General features: G+C 46.3%; 1 protein-coding gene across 1 annotated transcript in view; it reads left to right on the forward strand.

Moving 5' to 3' along the window:
* Positions 1–23,638, forward strand: part of PEPD (peptidase D) — a 166,078-nt gene that overhangs the window by 31,993 nt on the left and 110,447 nt on the right. Inside the window, exon 2 of the mRNA XM_078670283.1 lies at positions 3,279–3,462. Within this exon, the coding sequence (XP_078526409.1) occupies positions 3,279–3,462 (184 nt within the window). The remainder of the gene's footprint in view (positions 1–3,278; positions 3,463–23,638) is intronic.

Here is a 23,638-nt window from a genome sequence, read left to right on the forward strand (position 1 = left end):
CCGCATTTCCCCTTATCCTGACTCGAGGAGAGGGTCCCTATTTGTCACAAGTACCTGCCTGTGCCAACTAGAGACCCCCAAATCTAACAGAAGGCAAATATCTGCAGGAATACAAAACAAAATATGGTTCTCTCCAACACACCGGATGAGCCTATTCAATGGTAGGATGAGCAGGATAGAGAGGTTTTTTTTCTGCAGGTACATAACACAGACACACTCTCGGCGACTAATTTCCCCCCGGAGTGAGTGCTGTTTTTAATTTCTTTTTTACAGAGAGTGCCCTCACCCTTGCCCCTGCTCCCCTCCCCAATATGCCCAGGGACAGTTCACCACCTCTAACTGCAGCGAGCTTTAATTAGGCTCAGCAGCAGCAAAATGTCAATGAGGGTCCATGAGACCTACTCAAGGGGTCAGTGACTTACAAAATTAAATAATATTAAAATTAATAAATTGAAGTGAATACATTATATACAAATAAAGACACACAATTTAAAATCTGGAAACTTTTTTTATATTTGATTAAATAAACTAAATATTAAAATATTTGTGCATTTGTTTGGTGTATACTTGTTTTTTTGTGTATTGTTGATTTGAGGTTCAAGTCATAGAAATTGCTTAGGCCGGGGCTCCCCAGTTTGCAATAATGAGAATCAATGGAGGTCCCCGGATTCCATTAATGACTCCGTGGAGAGTCACAGAAGTCAAAAGGTTAAGAATCACTGCTCTAGGGTACTGAGAATTCCCCAGACTCTGTACTATCCTGAAAGCTCTACACAATGCAAGTCAGTTCCTACTTGTACTCTCAGTTTTTTATCAAAGTCCTCTGGAGTTTAAGCTTTAGGGGTCAGTCCTTGATCCCCCCCGCTTCTTCTTTATCTTCTCTTTTTCTTGTCTTGTTTTATCTGACATTCAAATGGTATTCAATATTGTTATGTATGCAACTATAGATTTTAGACTTTAGGTCTGTACTAGTTATGTAGTAGTTCGTCATTACCACTCTAAAGTTGTAGTTACAATGGAGAAGTGAAATATTGCTTACCCTTCTGCACTATAGCTCCTGTACAGGTCAACCAACATCTGCTGGCGTATCAGTTAGCATCCGACTAAGCACAGCTGTGATATTTTGTTGTAGCTTGTAACATGTTATTACAGTTCAATTCTGGCTTCTGCCTCTAGCCTTAATCGTTGCTCATAACGTTGCTTTCCATGAAGTTCTGCATTTCTCTACTCTCGCTACAATTCATGCTTGGTGGGCAGGGAGGCAGGTTAACCTCTCTGCAAAACAAAAAGAACAATTTACGGTGAGACCATGGCTCCCTCCATATCCTGGGCTAACAACACTCTTCACTGCACACTTAACCTCCTGATTCGTTATATCTGCATCCAGGTCCTCACCCTGATCTAGTCTCAGCTTCACCTCGCAAGCACAGAGGTCCCTTTCTCCTTTCTCCTCCATATCAAATGGGGGGGCCAACTTCCTCCACCAACCAGCAGCCGGCCACACGTGAATCTACCCAGCTCTGTACATCTCCTAAGTTATCCCCTACTAGTTGTACTGCTCACGTGCATGGGTGCTCAGCACACAGTCCCTTTGGCCACAAGTAGTGTCTCGTAAGCTGAGTCTCTGACTCATCTCTACAAGGTTTGCTTTCACACCCATGGGTGACTCGAGTGAACTTAGTTCAGTGGACCAGCGCTGAATATGAAAAACAGGTTATCGTGCCCCCACAGAACCCCACCCAGTACATACATAAATGAAGTGATGTCAGTGCTTTTGGGTTACCAACCGGGAACCAGGCCCGGACTGGCCATAGCGAGCACCGGGCAATCCCCCGGTGCGCCGCACGGGTGGGGGCCGGTTTTGGGCCCCTGGGGACCGATTTTGCTACAGGGCCGTTTTTGCAGCATAGCTGCAAAATCGTCCCTGTAACAAAATCGGCCGAAAACCGGCCCCGGCAAAGAGCTCGTGGCATCCCCAACCCCCGGAGGAGGGGAGGGGGGGCCGGCCGAGCACTTTGCCAGGGCCGGTTTTGGTTCCCAGTTCGGCCCTGCCGGGAACGGTTGTCGTCAAAACGATCTTTCATTAATGATTTACACACTTAAGATCACTAGCAATGGAATATGTATTCCAACATATTTATTTCAAAATATTTATTTTAGAATGCCTGGATCTAGTGCACATAATATTGGTAACATCACATAAGATAATAAGAAGCAGCTAAGCTTTTCAATAACCAGGAATACATTGTATAATCACAATGTATAGCCTATACACCCTCACTGTGCTATCTCTAAGCACTATGCTAGTTCTACCAGTGAATAAATAATAACCCTGAGTTTTGGCGGTGGTGCGAATACCTGGACCACAGAGTTTGTTATCTGTTTAGAATAGCTTGTCCGCTATTTCAAGCACAAAGCCAAGAGCTACGAAATTGTGTCTTCAAGAGAATACAACCCTGGCACCAGTTTGTGGATCCAGAAAGGAACGCTTCTCACAGCCTCAGGAAGTCTTGCTGGAGTCTTCCTCGATTGAGATGGAATCTGGTGCTGTGCTCCTCTGAGTCTGTGTCGGCGACCTGAGTGAAGTTTCTCTGCTAACTAAGTAGTCAAGTGACAGTCTTTGTATACTGAATCATTACAGAGACTGGAATTTCTGACAAAAATTGAGGAATGTCTGACATAGATTATGTGCATCAAGGAGTGCGTCCCAACCGTTTCCTAGTGGACATATAGGATGGTACGTAATTGGAGGCATGGTGGATGGCTCCCCTGAAATGCCCCGATTATCATGCGGTAATACAAAACATGTGTAGCATGTATCTGGGACATGGACATTGTATAAGCAGTACCTGCAATGCACTTGATATCTGCTACTACCTTGGTATTCTCCCTCTATGGTAAGGACACACCTTTAGGTCAGGATATTTAACGCAGGCAGCTGTGGTGATGAAAGGCTGGCAAGGGTGATGATAGTGATTAGGCCTGTATGGAGAAGGCTCAACCATCAAGGTCAAGATGGACTCCGAAATTACACATATGCACTAAAAGAAGTTGGGGACTTTTGCACCACAGTGGCTCCAGTGACCTGTGTTACAGCACTGCTAAGATAATAGCTCTGGTAAAAAAATTACCCAGATATTCAGCTTCCGCATGAAGGTTGTAGCCAAGTTTTGATTTTGAAATCGACTGTCAGTGTAAAGAGCACCTGGACATGACAGAAGTCATTATATATATGGCAGCGTGATTGTATTTTGTTTTTATTCCTTTTCTCCTTGTAGACCATACTTTTGGCTGGGGAATGAAACCCATAAGGTTCCAGTTGCGCTCTTTGCACTAAACAGAAACCGGCTTCTAGCAAGACTGAGAGCGAACAAAGATGTCCAGAAGAATTCCATTGTTGTGCTGCAAGGAGGGGAAGAGACCCAAAGATACTGCACAGATACTGGGATTATTTTTCGCCAGGTAATATACTCACTGAATGGCAACTCAAAAATCTTGTTTTCCACTGTCTTTGGTTTCACTGACTCTTTTTTTTTTTTAGCCAGAGGCTATGTTTTCCATCCCACAACATACAACATTTTTGGTTTCACTAGCTCAAATGTCCCATTAAGTAAGTTTATTATTTAAGGTTTGAAGTGTAGTTTTAGAAGACAGCCGACTGTAGGATCAACCTATTTACATTGTGCTTTTGTCAGCGTGATTATTTGGATGTGATTAAATAGGTAAACATGCTGTTATTGCTCCGTTTTACGAAAATGGAAGCAACTTTAAGCTGCACGCTTTCACCTGTGATGCTTTCTTTTAGGTTTCGAATGTTGGTGAAATAAAGCCGATATCAAGGTATGCCTCTTTGTACTCTCCAAACTCTGCATGTAACTTGAGGTTACTAAATATATCCTCCAAATAGACAGTTCAGCGCCACCTCCCCCCCCAGCACAGCTCTATCATAGCATCAGTGTAGCATCACCACCTCAGATCAGCGCAGCAACACCACAGCATCACTCAGCGCCACCTCAGCACCAGCACAGCATCTACTCGACATCACTCAACACCACCACATCAGCAGAGCACCACCTCTGCATCAGTGCACCACCAGCACAGCACCAGCACAGCCCCACTCCGGCACTAGCACCACCCCCACCTCAGCATCACCTAAGAACCAGTGCAGCATCACCTCAGCACCAGTGCAGCATTGGCTCAGCACTAACACAGCACCACCAAAGCAGCACCCAAACCACCTCAGTATCAATCACACCACCTGAGCACCACCTCCTCACAAACACACCACTACCTCATTATCACTCGGCATCAGTGCAGCACCACCTCAGTATCCGCACCGCACCATCTCCTCATCAGTGCAACACCACCACTGCAGCACCAACTCAGCACTTCCTCACCACCACCACAACACTTCCTCACCACCACCACAACACTTCCTCAGCATCAGTGCAGTACCACCTCAACATCAGCACAGCACCATCTTAGCACCAGCACAGCACCACCTCTGCATCAATGCACCATCACCGCCCACCTCCGCACTAGTGCAGCCATACCTTAGCAGCAACTCCGCACCAATGCAGCACCACTTCAGCATCAGCCCGGCACCACCGCACCACCGCAGCATCACCTCAGCACAGCACCAACTCAGCATCACCTGAGCACCAGCGCAGTACCACCACTTCAATATGACATAGCAGCCCTTCAGCATTACTTAACACCATGGAATCAACTGAGTAGCATCTCCGCATCAGCACAGCACTGCCACTAGTACAGCACTACCTTGGCATCAGCACAGCTTCACTCAGCACCATCTTAGTCTGCCCTCAGAATCTGGCATCCGTTAATTCTCCCCCTTGTGTCTATCCACTGTTCATTTTGTAATTCAGGTATTATTTCCCATCCTACATCCTCCCGTTTATGGCCCCTCCCAATAACAGACAAAAGAAGCATTGGCATAGCCAATAGGTCTCACCTTTGGGACCTTTATAAGTGTTTAGTTATCCAGCACAATATCCTGGGTGCAACAACATCAAATGTTGTGTTGCATAGCTAAACACTTATAAGGTCCCAAAGGCGAGAACTATTGGCTATGCCAATGCTTGTTCCCATTGAAAGCACTGGGTCCTTCTGAGATGCTGCATTTTAGAAAGGTCAGCTGTGTCTCAGTTAAGGGCTTGTGATCACATTCACTGCATTCCCAAATTATCCAACAAACAAAAACAAAGCATGGTCAGAGTTACTGAGAGCCATATAAATGCATGTACATGGCAACACTTGCAAAGCAGGGCTGGGCTGCCCTATACAGCAAAAAAGCTGTGCTGGCCAAGAGGTCAGGTTTTGCCTGTTTCATCGTCTGTTGGGCCGTATTTTTTTGTTGATTTATTTCCCTGATATTAAACAAGCATTGCCTGCAGCAAGCATACATCCATGCAGTCTTCGATACCCACTTACTGCGTGCACGAGTTTAAAACTAAACATGTGCCTCTTTTGAGCTCTCTATTTTGCTAATATGGGCTGCTTTCATTTTGGCACCCGGGGCTTTTTGCTGCCCCAGTCCGACCCTGATTTGTGTACTGTGTATCTGACAGATTTTACACTCGGGAGCAATGATTGCGAGCGAAGTGGGCTGTGCACGAGCCTGGTGATGCAGGCAGCCAGAATGTGCTCTTTGGTGACACGCCGCCATCTAGTGGTTGCATATTAAAATGATTTCAAAGTTTAATCCCCAAAAACTTTTAAGGATCTAGCTAGAGAAAGGCTCCACTTTACAAAGTTTCAAGAAATAAAAAGAAAATAAATAATAGAGTATATACACTGCCTGTTCCAGCTAATTTTACTGACACCACACGTGTCACGCAAAGTATGTGATGGGCATGTTTATTGTTTAGAATGCAGATACTGAAAAGAAAAACATATTATTTGGGCGTTGGGGCTCAGGGAGGGTGGAGTGGAGTCGAATCAATAGAGGGTGGAATTTGCGCGATAACTTACCGGTTATCTTAATCATTTGAGGTAACGAGTTTTTAGGAACCCGTTGGTGCCAGGGGATAACACCCGAAGACCTCTGAGTTCTCCCTTGTTCCGGACCACAGAAACACGGAGTCTTCTAGTCACAGTCAGAGATCAAGTTTTATTGGCAGCTACCAAGTAACACATGTCCCAGAAGTACACCACACGGGGAGTATATTCTCGGGAGACTTTCCGTTTTTACAGAACCAGCCTTCTCCTTATATACAAAAATAATGGCTGCGAGCAAGAATTCTTGAGTTTATGATATGGCTATACACATATTTCTACAATAATACAAAGAGCGAAGTCATGTAAGCAAGCCCACATTTTAGATGTCCAGTTCGTGATAGATTACCCGGTTAGGCCCGGAACTCCCATCAGATATCGATGAAACACCAATAAAGAAAGGCACCTCCTAGTCATAAAACTGGCCATAAAACAGGGAACGTGGACAGGTGTATGTTTGTAGAAAGCATGGTCTGTATGTAGTGAATAGGTTGGGGAATGTTATGCATCGATGTTATCGTTTTGGGCCACTGGGCGAGGAGCTGCCCAAACAGGTTTGGCTAAAGGCAATGGAGTCAGTTGGGACAGGTCAGGGGGAAGTCAGGGAAGGTGGACGTGTCCTTTTAGATCAAGCTCGACCTTTAATTGACTTATCATGAGGGCAAGACGTAAGATGGATGTCGTTTACAAAATGGAGTCTAAAGGGTCGGGACGGAAACTATGATTTAGGGGTGTTAGCAACCTTCGATTATGATGCAAATGCATAGGAATGATGTCCTAATCATTATCGGTCTGTTGACACCAAATTCGTCATGGTACGTTGATATTTTGTGACACGGGTATTGGACCTCGATATCGGGATAACAACAGGGTCCAGATTTCCAGAACCACAGACCCTCCTTTTGCCCTTATGTAAGGCAATAACTCATGTTAATCTGAGTCTAAATCTGTATGAAGGAATTCGTGGAGATGATGCTGTAGCATCATTCTGTTGCTCAGTCCGTTCTTTAACACAGGCTTCCGTACACATGAAGTAGCACAGAGGCCACAGAGTGCAGGAGCGCACTGTACACACAGGCAGAACATAAACAGAAGTGCTAAGATCATCCCAATGAAGATCAGTGTTTTCCATCCCCAGGCAGTGATCAGGCCCCAGAACCACCCTAGCAAGGACCAATCTCCTTTTTCCACGTGAAGGGAACCAGATATTTCGTGTAGTTTAGAGATGGCCTGGTACACTGTCGGTGCGTTATCAGGGATGAAAATGCAACAACTGGATTGGATCACTCTACACACACCACCACGATCGGCGAGTATGATATCTAGGGCAACTCGGTTCTGAAGGGTCATAAGTCGATCCGACTGAAGCTCGGTTGTCAAGTTGCCAAGGGCTCCGGCCGTTTCAATCACGGCGGATTCAACTATCCTTGCTAATTGACGAATATTCCTGCTGTTCACCATAGGCCCCCAAAATGGCAGAAAACCCTTTGCAAAGTCAGCGAATTCCTGACTTGCGGTGTCGTCTTTACTCACGACACCCCTAGCTGTCCTTGTCCGATGGTAATCTGCTCTGGCCGTGTAGGTGGGAGGCAGCAGAAATGAAATAAAACATGTATCTGAGAAGTCAGGAGGCAACCATGTGTAGGCTTGGTCGTGGCAGACGAAATACGTGCCTTTGGCTGCTAGGAGTATAGGGGAGGTTCGGGAAGCGAACACATATGTTTCCGTGCATATGCTCTTTCCTAATTGTGCTTTGGGATCCCTACCGATACCTTGTAAACATAAGTGACCTCGGTGGGGTACTATCCAAACTGGGCGGGATTTCTTCGCTGTCTGGCTCTTACTCAGGTAAACCCCATATCTAGTTACGTTCCAACGGGCATACGGAGTGAGTTCATCTTTGGGAATCGTTAGATAGGTGTCGATATCCCTACTCATATTTCTTATCCCTGCTATTAGTGCCTTGTTGCTGGAATCGCTCTCAGTGGAACGGGTCAGGTATGGTTCTAGGGCGAATAAGAACGTGGTCTGGAAAGCCCACAGAGAACCATGATAACTGAATGGCAGGACGAAGTATGGGATACCCTTATCAGTCGTGTGTGGCATGAGTCCGCATATCCAACAGTTTGATGTGTTCAATATGGATTGGTGTTGGTGTAGGAGTTGAATGAATGAGTTGTTTACGAATTCGAGTCTTCTGGCAGACTCGTGTTCGGGTAGAGGGTGAAAGGAGTGCGGGGAGAGAGTGGGAGGAGGCGTTGGTCGAGTGTCATTCGAGAACAAGGAAACTTGAAATACGAATAGAGCATAACCAGTCAAGAACATCACTATGCTACACAGCATTAAAACACATATTATTAAAAATCTTCTTCTGGACAGTATCGTACACAATTGTCTTTCAAGGTTCGTAAGTTTGGCAGGTCTCTCTACCCTTGGAAACTCCATCCTCTACTTGCTGCCCGCGGTGGTAGGTTGATTCTGCCAGGGAGTGCGCTCCGTTCAGTCCAGGGTAACTCCCTCGGACCAACCAGAACCGTTGACCTAAAACTTCCCCAGTTGCACTCCCCAGACTTCAACCGCGACCCTAGCAGCGGAACCGGATGGCGGTTCGAAAATCAAAAATGAGCAAGTTTCCTGAGAGTGAGAGAGCTGAAAAATCAAAAATAGTTCGTAGGGGAAAAGTAATCACATTAGTTTGCTTTTTAAAAAAAAAAATTTATTAGTCTCTTGGGCTAGATCTTAGGTTGTACCGTCGTTTCCCAGGTACGGTGTGGTCTTCAAACAATGTCTCAGGTTCGGTAGTGTCTAACTGCATAGACGGTGGCACAAGTCCTTGCAAAATATGATCACTTTCCTTTTCGGAACCAGTCTCTTTCAAACGTGCATCGCTGAAAGGGATGAAGCGAGGTACGGATTCTGTCTCTGAGTCGGCAAGTCCTTCGTTGACCCACCGGTCGTATGGAAGGGGCAGAGGGACCCGTTTACAATGGGTCCCATGTACCCAGTTCTTTTTGCCTTCCACCCGAACGGCAGATCTCGTGGAAAGAAGTACCAGGTGCGGTCCGGTCCACCTCGGTTGTTCGTTGTTGGTGCGCTGGAAGTTCCGCACCAAAACCCACGTGCCGGGTACGATGGTGTGACCTGGATCGTCAGAGGCTGGCGGAGAGGAACTGTGAACCTGTTGGTGTAAAACACGCAATTTAGTTGTCAATTCGCACAAGTAGTAAAGCAGTACGGGGTGTTCTATTTCACTGAGTTTCTTTGGTCTTGGCACGCCCCAGACGTTGGCTGGGCGGCCAAACACTATCTCATGGGGGCTAAGTCCTAATCTGGAATGGACAGTCATTCTGGTCGACAGGAGTGCTAGAGGCAGGGCGTCAGGCCATTTAAGACCTGTACTGGCTTGGATCTTGGCTAATTTCAGCTTTAATGTGCCATTGTAGCACTCTACTAATCCAGCTGATTGGGGGTGATTTGCAGCGTGGAACTTCTGGTATATGCCTAGACACTCGCACACTCTCTTCATCACGCGTCCTACAAATTCACTTCCATTATCACTCCAGACAATTCTAGGCATACCAAACCTCGGGAAGAACTCTTTGACAAGGGCTTTGGCAGTTGACAAGGCGGTATTGTCCTTAAGGGGGTACGCTTCCACCCACCTTGAAAAGGCGCAAACAACAACGAGCACATATTTCAGATTGTTGCACCTCTCCATGTGGATGAAATCGAGCTGCAGAACCTCGAACGGATACGTTGGAGGCGCAAAATGACCAGCTGGAGTTGGGGTTCCCCTACCGGGATTGTACTTTAAACATACCATACAGTTTCTGACCACATTCTCTGCATATTTTGGGATATTACTACTCTGCCATACTGGGGCCAATAGTTTACATATTCCTCTCGAACTGATGTGTGCAATTCCATGAGCCATTGTTACTACTGCAAGTACATATGCGTTAGGTAATAGCCATCGCTGGTGTTCCGACAATTCGACCCAACAACCATTCGAATCTAATCTACCTGTACTTTCTCTCCATTCATTCACCTCTTTCTCAGTCGCCTCGGCTTGTATAGATTTCACGCTTTCAATGGTGTCCTCACACATTCCCACATCAGTAACCCATCTAGCGGGACCTACAACATACATCCGACTCATCGTGTTCCTTGCAGTCTCTTTCGCAACCTCGTCTGCAAATGCATTCCCGCGGCCAACATCATCCTGAATCTTTTTGTGTGCACTGCATTTCATGATGGCAACTTGTAGTGGCAAGGCCAGTGACTCAAGGAGTTTATTAACTAGCTGACCATGTTGTATCTTTGCACCATGTGACGTAAGGAACCCACGTTCACGCCACAATCTCCCAAAACTGTTAGCCACACCAAAGGCGTATTGGCTGTCAGTGTACACATTCACTCGCTTTCCTTTCGCCAACACACATGCTCTAGTAAGCGCAATCCGCTCTGCAGCTTGTGCAGAATTGTGGGAAATGCGCGCGGTCTCTATAATGTTGTGTAATGTAGTTACGGCATATGCTGTAGTCGTATCACCATTCGGCAATTTGAAACATGAACCATCAACCCATAAAGTATCATTGCATTCGGGAAGGGGAGTGTCCTGTAAGTCTACTCTCCCTTTTGTCTCTTCTTCTGTCCTAAAGCAGCAGTCATGTTTATCAATTTTGTCTGTTTCTGTCGGGATGGGTAGTAGCGTAGCGGGGTTGAGTGTATCACACCTCTTTATGTGGATGTGACTTGCTAACAGTGTAAGTTCGTAACTGGATAGTCGAGCGCTAGTGAGATGTTGTGTCTTTGTCCTGTTTAGCAAAATGTCTACTGCATGCGGAACCATAACGATCAGAGTATTATTCATGACTAATCCAGCAGACTGTCGAATGCAGACCGCTGCTGCGGCGGTAGCCCTCAGACAACTTGGTAGGGCTTTAGCCACAGGGTCTAGAGTTGCCGAAAAATACGCGCATGGGCGCTGTTTGTCCCCAAAGTGTTGTGTTAGGACTGATAATGCACAACCTTTCTTCTCATGGACGTATAATGTGAAAGGCTTACTGTAGTTGGGGTTTCCCAACACAGGAGCCGAACACAATGCATCACGCAACTCGTGGAAACTCGTCTGACAATCTTCAGACCAGGGCATAGGATTGGGTGTGTCTTTGCAGAGTAGTGCCAGCAAGGGTTTAACTAGTAGTGAGAAATTCGGTATCCATTGTCTACAGTACGATGTAATGCCCAAGAAGGCTCGAACCTCTCTCTGTGTCCTTGGGGCACTCAGATCTGCAATTGCCTGTATTCTTTCTGGTGTCAGTCTCCTTCCCTCCTTCGACAAGATGTGACGTAAGTAGGTTACTTCTTGTCGGCAAAATTGTAGTTTGGAAAGAGAGACTTTGTGCTTCATGTCACATAAGTGACGCAATAATGACAATGTGGCAATTTCTTCAGTGTCTCCAGCGATCAGCAGATCGTCTACATACTGAATCAGAGTTGACCCATCTGGCAGAACAATAGTGTCCAGTTGTGTTTTCAGGGCCTGGCTGAATATTGATGGGCTTTCGCAGTAGCCTTGAGGAGCGCACTTGAAGCGGAAGCTTCGTCCTCCTAAATTGAAGCCGAAAAGGTCTCTACTCTCCTCAGCAATCGGGATGCTGAAGAAAGCGTTCTTCAGGTCAATCACCGAGAACCAAGCTGCTGAAGCTGGAACCATGGTCAATAATGCAGTAATGTCGGGGACAACGGGAAACTGTGGGATAACTACCTTATTCACTTCTCTGAGGTCACTCACGAATCTGTATACAGGCGGTTGTGAAGGATCAGTGCGTTTTAAGACGGGCAAAACTGGACTGTTACAAACATTTCCTGTTGTTTCCTCGATAACATCTTTATCGATCAGATCATAAATGATCGTCAACAACGCCTTTTCGCATTCGCTAGATATTTTGTATTGAGGAATACGTGGCAACCTAACGTTGGCTTTCAAAGTTATGACATACGGTGCTATCTCCAAACGACCGACATCATTAGAACCATTAGCCCAAAGTATATCAGGGAGTGATGACAATTCAGCTGGAATATCTTCCTTTGACAAATACATCGGAGAAATGATTTTCTTACCTAAAGTAAGTTGTATTCCCAAGGGGGAACAGTATAGAGTCGCATACAACCTCTTTAGTAAATCCAAACCTAACAAATTTTCACCGCAACCTGTTGTCAAAATGAGGGGTGCTTCTAATTCGCATGGGCCAACAGAAAGTGATATAGGACTAGAGATCGGGTTTCTAACAGGGGCGCCAGAGAAACCTACTGAGACATTCATTTCGCCAGACAAAGGTGCGCCAGGAAGTTTCGAGTGCATAATAGAACTTTTTGTAGCACCAGTATCCAGCAGAAATGGCTCTGACACTCCTGAGGCAATTACCTCGACATAAGGTCCATTCTGATCTACTGGAACTGAAACGACTCCCTCTCTTTGTCCATGGCTGTCCTAGCAATCGTTACCCTCCGTATCGTGTTCGGTGTAATAGTCGTCAGTATAGTACTGAGCTGACCTAGACAATGCATTATTCTGTTGGTCAAAGCTGTTCATGGAATTCTGAGGCGGAAAAGAAACTGTGTTCTGGGAGAAATTTCCACGACCCCTACCTCTAGGGGCATGTTGAACACCTCTTCCCCTTACACCCGAAACACCGTTTAACCGTCGCGCAAGAGCCGGACAATTACTTTTGAAGTGACCCTCTTCCTTGCAATACGCACATTGATTCGGGCCATACGGAAGACGTTGATGGGAAAACTCGTTTCCTTGCGTGTTTCTCGAATACTGCTGTTGTTGCTGATAATTGGGCTGACTAGCCATACGAGGCGGATAGGCCTGCTGGAGAAGAACTTTAGTTTTTAAATCTTTCGTCTTTTTGTCTGCCTTATCTAGCTCCTCTTTGCGCCTATTTTCATAGTACTGGGCTGTGGCTAAAATCTGCGCTGACGTAGAGACAGCCCAAGCACTCTCTGAATCTTTTAGTTTATTACATAGTTCAGGAAGTAAGTTATGTACGAATTTGTCTACAAACAATCTTTGACCACCCTCTGTAGCCATATCTTGACCACTATGATCGGTGAAAGTCTCCTCAAATCTCGTGAAAAAGTCGGACACATTCTCATCTTTCTTCTGCTTACACGCAGATAGCTTATCCCAGTTTACGCGTACTTCAGGCATTATTGTTTTCATGTACGCGATAATCCTACCGGGAAGTTCAGCTATTAACGGCTCAGGTTTAAAACCACCAATTTGTCTAGCATCTGTAGCGGTAATGTTTGCCCATGAGTCACCTAGTTCCTGGTCATGGTTCGTATGACGAATTTTACTCCATAAAGGGTGTGGAACAACGTTCCCAAACAGCATGTCTATATCCGCTAAATTCATTATACATGAGCTTGCAGTTTGCGATAACTCCTTATAATACCCACTCGGGTTTTTACGAGGATCAGGTAGTGTCTGCTTGAGTGCTAAAACCTCTGATCTTTTCCAGGGGACATGTACCCATACACGCTGGAAATGAGGCAGAATTGGTGGATTTGCATTCGCATCACCTTCCCTGCAAACCGGAGGAACCTCTCTCATGGGGTACTGTCTCGCTCTTTTCCTACTGGATGTACCACATTCAGATGATGACCCAGAATTACCACCCGTACTTCGATACGATAATAATATCTCAACTGCTTTTTCGACATCGGGACCTAGGATCATACCTTCCCCAAATTTAAATCGTACGTTACACAATTCTCGAGTGTTGCTTTCTTGACCATTATCTTCCAAATCCTCACACAGAAAAACACACATCTGTTTAAAAACGTATCTTTGCGTTGGTTCATCCCATTGACGGAAGACGTTCATGACAGACTCTACATCATATCTCGCTGTATCCATAGCCCAATTCCGTGCTAACTTATTCAATGATTCCCTCTCCTGATAATCAGGCATTTGGCTTCGTAATTGTCTTTGTCCCGTATTAAGGGTCGTTTTAGGCGACCGAAACAGTAGTGAAGGAATGTTAGTAACAATGCTGGCCATTTTATGCCAGACAGAAGGTGAAAGGGGAGGAATAACTGGTGGCAGAACAGAGTCACGCAAAGCAGAAACAGAAGCATTCGTAGAACGAGTATCAGAAGTAATAGAAGGTGCGCTAGGCGAAGTTGTAGGAGAAACAGGAGGACAAGTAGATGTGATCGGTGAGCCTTGAGGAGGCTGCACCAGAGAAATAGAAGCCAGCTGAAGAGCGGCTGGTGAGTGTTGTAAAGGAGCCGGCATAACAGCTACCAGAGGTGCAACTAAAGGTTGCGGAGGTGCTGTGGCATTTTGCGCATAGGGTGGTGGCGAACTTAGCAAATGCGCCATTAATGGATCTTTTTCGCGCTCCTTTACTGTCTCTTGCTGAAGAGATGGTAAAACAGGATAGCATTTATCTATTGCCATTTTACGTTGCCTGTGCAACTGCTCACTCATTTGATCTTCTTCGTTGTCTTTAAATTTTATCGCGGCTTGCATTACCGAAATACCTCTTTCTCTCTTATTTTTCTTTTCTAATTTAATTTCCTTTTGTTTGGCCTCTTTACGCCATAAACGGAAAGAGTCAAACATCGCCGGCCGGGCTTTCTTCTTGAACAATTTGACCTCTAAATTATCTAAAATTTCTGAGTCAAAACTACCATATTGGGGCCATTTTAAAACCCCATCCTTGCGGGTGTATTTTATCCATACTTCATTATATGCGATAGGACCTACGCCATGCTTTACATAGAGCTCATACGTTGGAGTTTCAATTGGAGGAACCGGACAAGAATCCTCTAATCGGGAGTCCTTACTACAACCAAGACAAAACAAGTTTCCAAGTCTGCTAAAACCAGGCATCTTCGCTCACTAGTCTAGCTTCAAACTTCAAAGGATTATCTGTTACGATATTTTCTCGTGAAAACACGAGTCCTTCGGCTTTGGGGCTTGCAAGTACCAAATCAAAGCGTATCTCAAGGATACCAAAAACTAAGGACAAACTAAGGACTGGGAGACGCTCCACTCATACTTAACGGAAGTATTTGAAGATCTGTGACGTCGCTAGAAGACTCGTCTATCGTTTCGCTCTACCAAGGATCACTGGGTCCAAAACAAGGCGATAGTCAGGGCAGCAGTCCTTCGTAGCCTTCGGGACGCGGGGAACCTCGCAGCAAAGACCTTCGGAACCACGTCGACATACAGGGGTCGCTGAAGTGGCTGGCCGTCCTCCGGAATTTTCACACGAAGCTCCTCACGAACATCTGGCTTGGACCGTTGCCGCTTGATACCGCCCCGAGTTGGGCGCCAACTGAGGTAACGGGTTTTTGGGAACCCGTTGGTGCCAGGGGATAACACCCGAAGACCTCTGAGTTCTCCCTTGTTCCGGACCACAGAAACACGGAGTCTTCTAGTCACAGTCAGAGATCAAGTTTTATTGGCAGCTACCAAGTAACACGTGTCCCAGAAGTACACCACACGGGGAGTATATTCTCGGGAGACTGTTCGTTTTTACAGAACCAGCCTTCTCCTTACATACAAAAATAATGGCTGCGAGCAAGAATTCTTGAGTTTATGATATGGCTATACACATATTTCTACAATAATACAAAGAGCGAAGTCATGTAAGCAAGCCCACATTTTAGATGTCCCGTTCCTGATAGATTACCCGGTTAGGCCCGGAACTCCCATCAGATATCGATGAAACACCAATAAAGAAAGGCACCTCCTAGTCATAAAACTGGCCATAAAACAGGGAACGTGGACAGGTGTATGTTTGTAGAAAGCATGGTCTGTATGTAGTGAATAGGTTGGGGAATGTTATGCATCGATGTTATCGTTTTGGGCCACTGGGCGAGCAGCTGCCCAAACAGGTTTGGCTAAAGGCAATGGAGTCAGTTGGGACAGGTCAGGGGGAAGTCAGGGAAGGTGGACGTGTCCTTTTAGATCAAGCTCGACCTTTAATTGACTTATCATGAGGGCAAGACGTAAGATGGATGTCGTTTACAAAATGGAGTCTAAAGGGTCGGGACGGAAACTATGATTTAGGGGTGTTAGCAACCTTCGATTATGATGCAAATGCATAGGAATGATGTCCTAATCATTATCGGTCTGTTGACACCAAATTCGTCATGGTACGTTGATATTTTGTTACACGGGTATTGGACCTCGATATCGGGATAACAACAGGGTCCAGATTTCCAGAACCACACATTCCGGATCATAATCTTCCTCGTCACGGTCCTTACATTCTAGGGTAAGGATAGTTTCAAAACCCCAAAATACGTCGGCCACAGTTAGAACTAATCTGCCACGGCCAATAGATGTCGAAGGACTACAATGCCAGCAGAAGACCGCTGACATTTCCCAAATGCATGCATAAGCAATGCATTCAGTCACGGTTTTTGCTTTGCTCTCTGGGAATTGTGGTCCTGGTTTATAATAAGCTAAAAAAAGGCTACAAACCTCAGCCTGCTAAGCAAAGATCCGTACTGGATCGCCTACTGCATTGACTTGAAAGCCCTCTTGCACACAATGACACTGAAGAAAGAGCTTCCCAGCACACCCCACTAAACTCTGAAAAATATACATATATTATACAAAACAAGCCGGGCCTCAAAAGTGGTGCACGCGCGAGCCTCGCTGCGGCGAAAGTGAGAGCGCTGCGGCGAAAGTGAGAGCACCGCGTTTTAATGACCCGTGACGATGGAGGAAAGACAGATGGCGGCGCAACCACACGCTGGTGGCAGGCAACAGCCTTTTGGTAGCACTTTCAAAAGCCAGCTACTAAATGTCTCGCGTAGACAGCGCATGCGCTGGCTCTAGCGAGACCTAAAAACTATAACAAGCATTAGAACAGGCAGGAAGAAGACACCAGTGTTGCAAGGGCAAAAAAACTAGAAGGCATTTCTTTTGTTAATTCTCTTATAGTACCTTTTTATTGTGTAACTTTTCAACATGCTGCACAGCAGCCGCACTGCTCTACAACATAACATGACTTTGGCAAAGCCAATAGCTGTGGCTAATAACCTATAAGGTCCCAAAGGCATGACCTATTGGCTATGCCAATGCTTGTTCTATGTGTGGTGCATTCCTCTTCACACATAAACAAGAGGGAAATCCTTTGAGGAATGTTTTTGTGCAGGAAGGGATACCTTCCTGCACAATCACAATCTTGCTCGTAATGTAGGCATGGGCATCCGCAGAAATTTTTCCGGGGGGGCTAAACCTGGCAAACGAAGGGGCGTGGCTAATGTTAATCAATAGGGGCGGGTCTGAAATGTCAGACATTCAGGATCGGGTAATGCTCAGGCCAAGCTGAGAAAAAAAGTGGTGAATTCTGCTTTTGAAACTGGACAACAATTCTAGCACACTTATGAACCCAAATATTACCCCCCTGGCCCCTTAAAACTCATACATTCTCTGATCCCTAAAATTAGCCCCCTGGCCCCTTAAAACTCATACATTCCCTGATCCCTAAAATTAGCCCCCTGGCACCCCAAAATCCATACCCGCCCTGACCCCTAAAATTGTTCCCCTTGGCACCCCAAAACCCATACCCGCCCTGAACCCTAAAATGTCCCCCCTTGTAACCCAAAACCCATACTGACCCTGAACCCTAAAATTACCCCTGGCACCCAAAATCCATATCCACCCTGAACCCTAACATTTCCCCTGGCACCCCAAAACCTATACCCGCCCTGAACCCTAAAATTACCCCTGGTACCCCAAAACCCATACCCGCCCTGAACCCCAAAATTACCCCTGGCACCTCAAAAGTCATACCCACTTTGATCCCTAAAATTATCACTGCCACCCCAAAACCCATACCCACCCTGAACCCTAAAACTACCCCACTGGCATCCCAAAAGCTGAACGCTACGGGGCAGATTTACAAGCCAACTGGCATGGGTGCAAATTCAGGACAGTGAGTGTAAAAATTCAGGACAGCGGGTCAAAATTTGGGACAAAAATTCAGGACAGCAGGTCAAAATTCAGGACAAAGGGTAAGGTTTCTAGACCTATACTATTGTGCAACCTTCTCTGATGTAAGCAAGTAAATAGACAACCGCTAAAGTTCAAGTGAAAATAAGTTTATATTAGGATGAGACAATTGTGCACTTCATGGTTTGTCAGTATATGCACAGCTTTAAGCAAATGTGCAGGTCTTTTTGTGGTAACAAAACTGCCCCCACCTTTCCAGCTCCCAGAGAAAACACCTGATGCTTGGTCCGGCAAGTCTGGCCTTGATACCACCCTCCAATGGCGCCCCTCATCTTCACATAGACCCTCTCTCATGTGTATTTAGTTTCTTCTATAGTGCTACACATTCCAAGTATGTGGGGCAGAGTTTTGTAGTGCATTACAACTCACACCTATTATAAAGAGACAATCACTCATATAAATGGGGAAGTCAATGTATAGGAAATGTTGCTAAAGATAATGGGGCTTACAATGTGTAATCATACTTTCATCCATCATTCAGTCTTTCACCATTCATTCTGTCCTTCCATCTGTGTGCCCAACAATGTCCATTTACAAACCTATCCATCATGTTTCTTTCCATCCATCATTTCACTTATCTATCCCTCAATCCACCCTTTTACTCATCCATCATCCATTCATCTACCCTTTCATCCATCCATCCATCCACTCATCCATCCATCCATTAACTCATCCATCCAGCCATTCACCCGTTCAGTCATCCATTTACCCATCCCCCTTCCTCTTTCAATTCCCCTTTCACTTAGCCATCCATCTTTCCATCCATCCACCCACCCATCCATCGACTCATCCACTGAAGAATCCATCCATTGAACCTATCATTCATCCATCCTTTCACTCATCCATCCAGCCATTCACTCCTAAACTCATTGATCCATCCTGTTATCCATCTACCCACCCTTTCACTCACTCATCCAGCCTTACATCCACCCTTTCACTCATCCGTCCATCCATTCACCCTTTCACTTATCAATTCATCAATCCATCAATCATTTCACTAATCCATCCACCCATTCACTCGCCCGTCAACCACCCTTTCGCCCATCCATCCATCCATCCATCATTTTACTCCTCTATCCACCCATCCCTTCACTTACTTACTCACTTACCTTTTCACATTAATTATGAGACCCATCAAGAACTCCACCCTTGCTGTAGTTCCTAAAGCAAGGGGTGGGGTGGAGCAGGGTTCCCTATGCCCCTGCAGATAGGCAATCTGAAAAAAGTGAAGGCATGAGTCATGCATGATGAACAGTGCCTTGACGTAGGGCGACTGACATGGTGTTGTTTCCAGAGCGTTAAGTGGGATGAAAAAAGTAGGAGGGTCTCTCCAAAAGGGTGTTTGATGTAATAAAATGCGTGGCTTAAAACACAAAGGCTAAAAATCTGTGCTTAATATAATGTGCCTCCCGACTTGTAGTTTGTTGCTTCTGTCATTGCTTCCAGATATATAATACAACAAGTAACGTTACACTTGGAACAAGTAACGTTACACTTGGAACAAGTAACGTTACACCTACAACAAGCCAGAACTATTGGCTTTGTCTATGGTTGTTAGTTTCATAAAATAAACAAGTAGGGAACAGAGGCACTAAAAACGATCACAAGCAGGGAACAGAGGCACGGGAACAGAGGCACTAAAAACGATCACAAGCAGGGAACAGAGGCACGGGAACAGAGGCACTAAAAACGCTTTCCATTTACATCCAAGGAGATACCTGGCTGCTGCAGTCCTGTGGTAAATTCCTGATCAAGATCTTTCTGCGGGTGCACAGCTCCCAGCGTGGTTTCTGCAGCCGGTTCTGGATCTCTTCGGGATCCATCTCCCCGCACCACCTACAACTCTCGGGAGGTACGGGTGGGGGCGGGTAGAGCGGGGTGCCGCTGCGCCATAGGCCACAGCCATTTTGCCCCACACAAGTCCTATATGTTAGTTAAAGGTGTGCGCTCTCCCAGACGGAAACGTGAGGCCCCTCCCCCACCGTAAACCTGGACTAACAAGGCTGGCAGCAACTGGGCTTCGGGGAAAGACCCAGGCAAGCCACGTCGCAGCTCAAGCCAAGGGCGCCGCCGGGGCCTAAACGATCACAAGCAGGCTGCTGCCCCAGATACCCTTTCCTGATCGGCGCTGGAGCCTCGCGCAGAAAAGCAAACCGCATATTCGAAGGTGCCCTCGTCCTTCCCTGAGCACCAATGCGCCCACCTCTCTGGGCCTCTGCAGCACAACGGCACACCCTCCAACTCCCGTATACCTCGATTGGCTGGGTCGGGCTCCTCCATTCTCTCCGCAGGCAGGGTGGGTGCTGCTCGGTCATTCCGCCCTTTCCGGTACCACTAGTCTTCCGTCAAATGTGAGCACGAAACTAAAGCTGATAGGCACCTCTCTTCCCAAGACGCTTTAAATGTGTGAGCAGTGCAGTGAGTCGGAAAACGCCACCGCCACATGGATCTGGAGAACGAAGCCTGAACTCGACCCGTGATGTCCTTCCTTTAGCAACAGAGCATAGGGAGGGGATAAGAAAGGCAGAGAAGAGAACGAGCACACAAGAGAAGAGAAAATAGTGATGGAGCAGCTAAACCGAAGAGAATGAAGAACAAGAGATGAGCCACCACCATGTTTCTCTGAGGTCCAGCAGAAATGACTCGGAGAAACGCCCCATCATTTTCAGACTGGGGGGGCGTGTTTTTCTTTCTCTCCTCTTCCCATTGGCTAGAATGTAAAATTCCAGCCAATGGGAAGAGGAGAGAAAGAAACGAAAAAACACACCCCTAAATCCCAAAAAGACCGGGCTTAAATGGACAGACGCCCCTCTTCTCCAATGGCTGGCCTCCGTTTAGGAAGCCAGCCAATGGAGAAGAGGGGCGGGTTCAAGCCCCACACTAAGAAACATAAGATCTCGCCGGCGAGACTGCGCAAGCGCAGCCTACGCAGGCCGAGACCTAAAAAGCAGCAACCATGGCTGCTATACTATAACTATAATCCTTTCCTTTCAACTTCTTTCACCGCCTTCCTTTGGCTAACTGGATTCTCACCTAGCAGCAGCATGGGCGTTTTTGCACTTCCATGTGACAGAATGCCCTGCCCTGGACCGAGGCCCCACATGCTGTGCCAGCCCAGACTGACCCATTGCCATTTTGTATGTGGCAATCAGCCCCACACAGAATGATAATGGGTGGGGTGGGGCTGCTCTTGTGCACAGGGGAGTTCGAGGTGGCCCCATCAGGGAGTTGAGGCCTTTTGCAGGGAGCAGCTCTGTTCCCTGCACTGCCTAAAATTAAGGCGAACTGTTGGACGTGGAGAAGTGTGGCTCAATGGTTAGAGCGGCAGACCCTGATGCAGAGGTCTAGCCCTGGACCAGGGTTCAATTCCCCGCCTCGGCGGGTCTTGGGCTCAAAATTCCACGGACCTGATAATTCTCGCCTCGGTACCTATTCCAATCATGGAGTCCCACTCTGCAACTCTGGGCAATAGCTTGCTTAATCTCCACAACGGCCCCCACAACGCTAAGGATGCCTGGCCTCCACCTTGGGGGTGCCCAGGAGTGGACACCTCACAGGGAAAGCCAGGATGGGTTCCACAGCGGTATTGGTAAAAGCGCCTTGAGACCCTTGCGGGTGAGTAGTGCACTATACAAGTATCAATTTGGATGATGTCCTGCCTGAGGATGAGCCCCGGCGTCAGGCCTCCCTCCGGGATGCATTTGTGCACATGGGCGTGCGCAGGGGGGGGCAAGGAGAGGCGCGCAGGGGCGGGCAAGCGCCCCTCCTTGACAACCCCCCCCCCCCCCCCCTCTGCGGCCCCCCATGAATGTAGACACCCTTGCGGCAAAGCCTGCATTGGCGCTAGGCAGCCTTAAGTGCGCCAGTGCTAGGAGGGAGCAGAAGTGCGCCATATCTTAGTAGATTTAGCCCATTACTGCTCTCTCTGTTTCACGCTGCGCATCAACTTTGCTTGCTGCTCTGTGTTGTGCAAAACGTTACTAAATATGTCTCAAGGTGTGTGTGTGTGTATATATGTACATCACACAGAAACGTGTGTATTGTGTGTGTGTGTGAAAACAAATGTTTTTTTCTAATTGAATGGAGTGTAGTGCTCAGTTCATGATACAGTTTCCTATTTGATGCAAGCATGCTATTGTCAAAAAACGCTAGGATACTGCGGGGACTTTCAACTCTGCAACCCCCAAAGCTTAATTTAGTTGTGCGCGTTTTGAACTGAGATACATTAAAACATGAATGGTATTTGCAGTGATGTAGGGTTAGAATTAACTATGGCTATTAAGTACAGATTAAAACATAATTTAACGTTTGAAGAGATGGTCTGACATACTAAAGTGGGGACCGCTGAGGCCTGGGGTCAAAGGCAAGTTCAACCCTGGTTTCCTCACTTGACAACAACCGTGTGATCCCAGGCTTTTAACTTACTGTCATCACCCAACCTTGACTCCTGCCCTCGCTCAGAAATTACGTACCCAGAGGCTAAACAAGTCATATAAAATAATGGATTATGATTGCAGATTCATGAGCCACAATTGTTAAGAGATCCGACGAGTTATATTGGCTTAGCTATTTGCAGAGAGTATTTCAAAGGAAGAGGGTTAATGAACGGTATCCAGGATGAATACCGTTGTTTACCAGCAGGATCTCCAGGCGCCAAATACTATTTCACTCCAGAATAACCAGGTGATCCCCTTAGCACACTCGATTCTCCAAGGTTTACCCCAGCAAACCATGAAGATGCTGGCTACTTTAAATTTACCCTGTCAAACGTGTGATTGCCTGTGACTCAGTATAGTGCTGCTTAGTACACTGTTCAATACATACCTTGTGACATAGATTTAGCTACTTTTATCACGAATACGACTATTTATAACTTTGCCAATCATAGGATTCTGTTTCACATATGTCAGGCCTGGCCCTTAGGTACAGAGACCAGACCACTTGTAAGGGGATTTTTAGGTTCTTCTTAGGCCACACCACATGTAGAGCCCCTACAACTTCTTCAACCAACTGAAAACAAGAGTCCTAGCAAAAACACGAAACGGCCAAGGGTGCAGGACTTATTTGGTTTGGTGATGACGGTTGCCACTACAGAACTTGAGCTTAAAATAGTCCACATTTTACACTGCTTCAGTCACCATTAGGCAATCTCCACATGTTTCATTCATCCATTCAGAAATACATTATTTTTCCTTCATGCCAATCTCATCAATGCACAGCTTGGACTCTTGAGAAAGATTATGTTGTTTACAAAACCGGAAACGAAAGCAGAAACAATGCATCACTTTACAGGCACAGGGAAGCAAAACTTGCCGAGTGCTTCTTCAGATCTACAAAAATAGATTTTTAAGCCTCACTCTCATATGGTTACTGTTTGCTTTTCTTACATGTGTTGATGCTCAGGGACACGAATCGTAGAAAGATATTGTTAAAAAAAGATTGATCAGTGTTTCTGATAAGAGAAGAAATGCGTCCTAAATGTAGCTAACATGTCATGTAACAGTCAAATAGTTTTCAATCAAATTGTTTTATGGGCCGCTGGTGAGATTGTGGCCCCAGAACCACAAA

Source organism: Lissotriton helveticus, chromosome 12, assembly GCF_964261635.1.
Source record: "Lissotriton helveticus chromosome 12, aLisHel1.1, whole genome shotgun sequence".
Lineage (NCBI taxonomy): Eukaryota > Metazoa > Chordata > Amphibia > Caudata > Salamandridae > Lissotriton > Lissotriton helveticus.